This window comes from Syzygium oleosum, unplaced genomic scaffold (genome assembly GCF_021117445.2).
Source record: "Syzygium oleosum isolate NSW1041296 unplaced genomic scaffold, Sole_v2.1 Sole_v2.24, whole genome shotgun sequence".
NCBI classification, from domain to species: Eukaryota; Viridiplantae; Streptophyta; class Magnoliopsida; order Myrtales; family Myrtaceae; genus Syzygium; species Syzygium oleosum.
The window spans coordinates 4,852,792-4,855,147 of record NW_026607508.1 but is presented as its reverse complement, the minus strand read 5'-3'; the positions used below and the strand labels follow the sequence as shown (position 1 = coordinate 4,855,147).

General features: G+C 49.2%; 1 protein-coding gene across 1 annotated transcript; it reads left to right on the top strand.

Moving 5' to 3' along the window:
* LOC115693403 (probable pectinesterase/pectinesterase inhibitor 12) lies at window positions 1-1,747 on the top strand. The gene is made up of 2 exons (XM_030620394.2): window positions 1-799; window positions 897-1,747. The coding sequence occupies exons 1-2, from the start codon at window positions 1-3 to the stop codon at window positions 1,577-1,579; spliced, it is 1,482 nt and encodes a 493-aa protein (XP_030476254.2). The 3' UTR covers window positions 1,580-1,747.
* The last annotated feature ends 609 nt before the right edge of the window (window positions 1,748-2,356 follow it).

The following is a 2,356-nucleotide window of genomic DNA, read 5'->3' as shown; positions in this document are numbered from 1 at the left end:
ATGGCTTCATTCATACCGTCTCTCCTCCTCCTCCTCTCTGTCCTAAAACAATCGGCGGCAGCTTCCAACATTTCTAGCTACAGCCCGTCTCTGGTCGACTCGCATCTGTCGCTCAAAACCACGGTTTTTGCAGCCACCAACCTCTTGAACCTCTTCGAATCTGCAAACTGGGCCGACATTGTTGAGGAAAAAAGAGGCACTCTCGAGGCCTGCGAGGAACTCCACCGGATATCTATCTCAAACCTGAAAGAATCCCTCTCGGAGGTTGCTGACCTGTCCAAGGTGAGGGGCCTGCTCAGCTCGGTCCTCACGAATCACTGGACATGCCTGGAGGGACTCCGGTCAACGTCGGGACCGCTAAAAGATGTCCTGGAAAGTTCCTTTCTCCGTTCTTACGAGCACGTCAATGCATCACTCTCTGTCGTTTATAAGGCATTGTTGCTGCAAAAACCGAGACATTACCGGAGGCTGATGAGCTCTGCAGAGTGGCTCTCTCGGGATGACCGGTCAGTCTTGGAGGCCCCCACTACAAGCTTTCATCCTGGGGAAGTGATCACTGTGGCTGCAGATGGAAGCGGGATGTTCAGAACCATATCTGACGCGATTCGGTTGGCGGTCCCGGATAACAGTGATCGCAGGACAATAATTCATATCAAGAAGGGAGTTTACCGTGAGGTTTTGAATATTCCGGCCCATAAGACGAACATCTTCTTGGTAGGAGAAGGAGATGGCCAAACTGTCATCACCGGGCAACGAAATTGGGTGGACGGGTGGCAAACTTTCAAAACTGCAACCGTTGGTAAAACATCTCGTGTGACAGAGGACGATCATCCTCTTTTCTCAATAAGAAGTCTTCCGAATCATCAATACACACTTTGGTTTCGTTTTTGCAACAGGTGTTTCGGCTCGAGGATTCATGGCGAGGGACATCACGTTCGAGAACACGGCAGGACCCACCAAGCACCAAGCCGTTGCACTGCGAGTGAATGCGGAATTTGCCGCGTTCTACCGCTGCGGCATCCATGGCTTCCAGGACACACTGTACGCACACTCGGGCAAACAGTTTTACCGCGAATGCAACATCTCGGGAACAATCGACTTCATATGCGGCGATGCCTCGGCTGTCTTCCAGTCTTGCCAGGTGATATCAAAAAAGCCATTGCCAGGGCAATCCACTCTCGTCACGGCCCAATCGAGAAAAGAGCCAACCCAAGACAGCGGTTTCTCCCTTCACAGGTGCTCAATCCTGGCCTCCCCTGACTTGGCCTCCTCTCCTGTGAAGAATTACCTGGGGAGGCCTTGGCAGGCTTACTCTAGGACAGTGATCCTTGAATCCTACATCAGTGGACACATCGACCCGGCGGGTTGGTCTCCCTGGAAGGATAAGGACTTTGAGGACACCTTGTACTACGGTGAGTACGAGAATCACGGCCCCGGATCAAGCACCGCTCGCAGAGTCGGCTGGAGTGGCTTTCACGTCCTGAGTTACCAAGACACTTTACCTTTCATGGTCTCGCCATTCATTTGGGCAGATAAGTGGCTCGCAACCACTAGTTTCCCCTACGACCCTTCAATTTGAGTTTTGACATTCAGGTGTTTTGAGGTTTAGAGAGATGGTTCGGGTTTAGTGATCTCTGGAAAAATAGGTTAGAAATGAACATGGTTGCTTTGTCCGTAACTCATGTAGGATCTTGGAAGGTATTAGCCGTCGTCTCCTGAATTTATAGAAGTCGCTTGGTTCATTGTTTATTCAACATGTCAGCATCAGGAAACAAAACGACCTGAGCACCAATGGGTCATATATCTAACAAGGTCTTAAGACGATCTCGATATAATGGATAGTTGTGACGTTTTTATATCTAACAAGGAAAGAAAGAGATGAATTTCTCTGCCGAATATGATTGTTGGTCCAAAAAACATTATTTCGTGATTCCGTGACCCCATGCCCGTAGCCAATGTGCAGGTGACACATTGCTCGTCCTGTCCGTCGAGTCAGTTTGCAGCTCGTTGGCCATTCGCAGTTGGCCACGGCTCACCTAAGCCCCGTTAAACTTATCTAATTCCAGCTCATCGTTTAGGAGCTCACCTTACCCCTCAGAAAAAACCCTAGCCCTCGTTTTCACCCTAAAATGCTCTCCGTTTTTTGCTTGCACGGCCAAACCCACCACCTGCAATTTCCACATTCAACTCAATAGTCAATACCACTCCTTAAGCCTCCACACAAACCACCGGCATTCTCCTTCATCCTTCATTATCTTTCCACATATTCAACGCAACTACAACTCTCTCTCACTTCACCTATTACACTCGCTCTTTTTACCTCCAAGTAGACCTATTAAAATGGGTCATAAACCAA

What these genes read in the sequence shown, in the direction of transcription:
- LOC115693403 (XM_030620394.2), top strand. Translation starts at nt 1, where the DNA reads ATGGCTTCATTCATACCGTCTCTCCTCCTCCTCCTCTCTGTCCTAAAA. An exon ending in TTTCAAAACTGCAACCGTTG is followed by an intron (nt 800 to 896) that starts GTAAAACATCTC and finishes TTTTTGCAACAG; the next exon opens with GTGTTTCGGCTCGAGGATTC.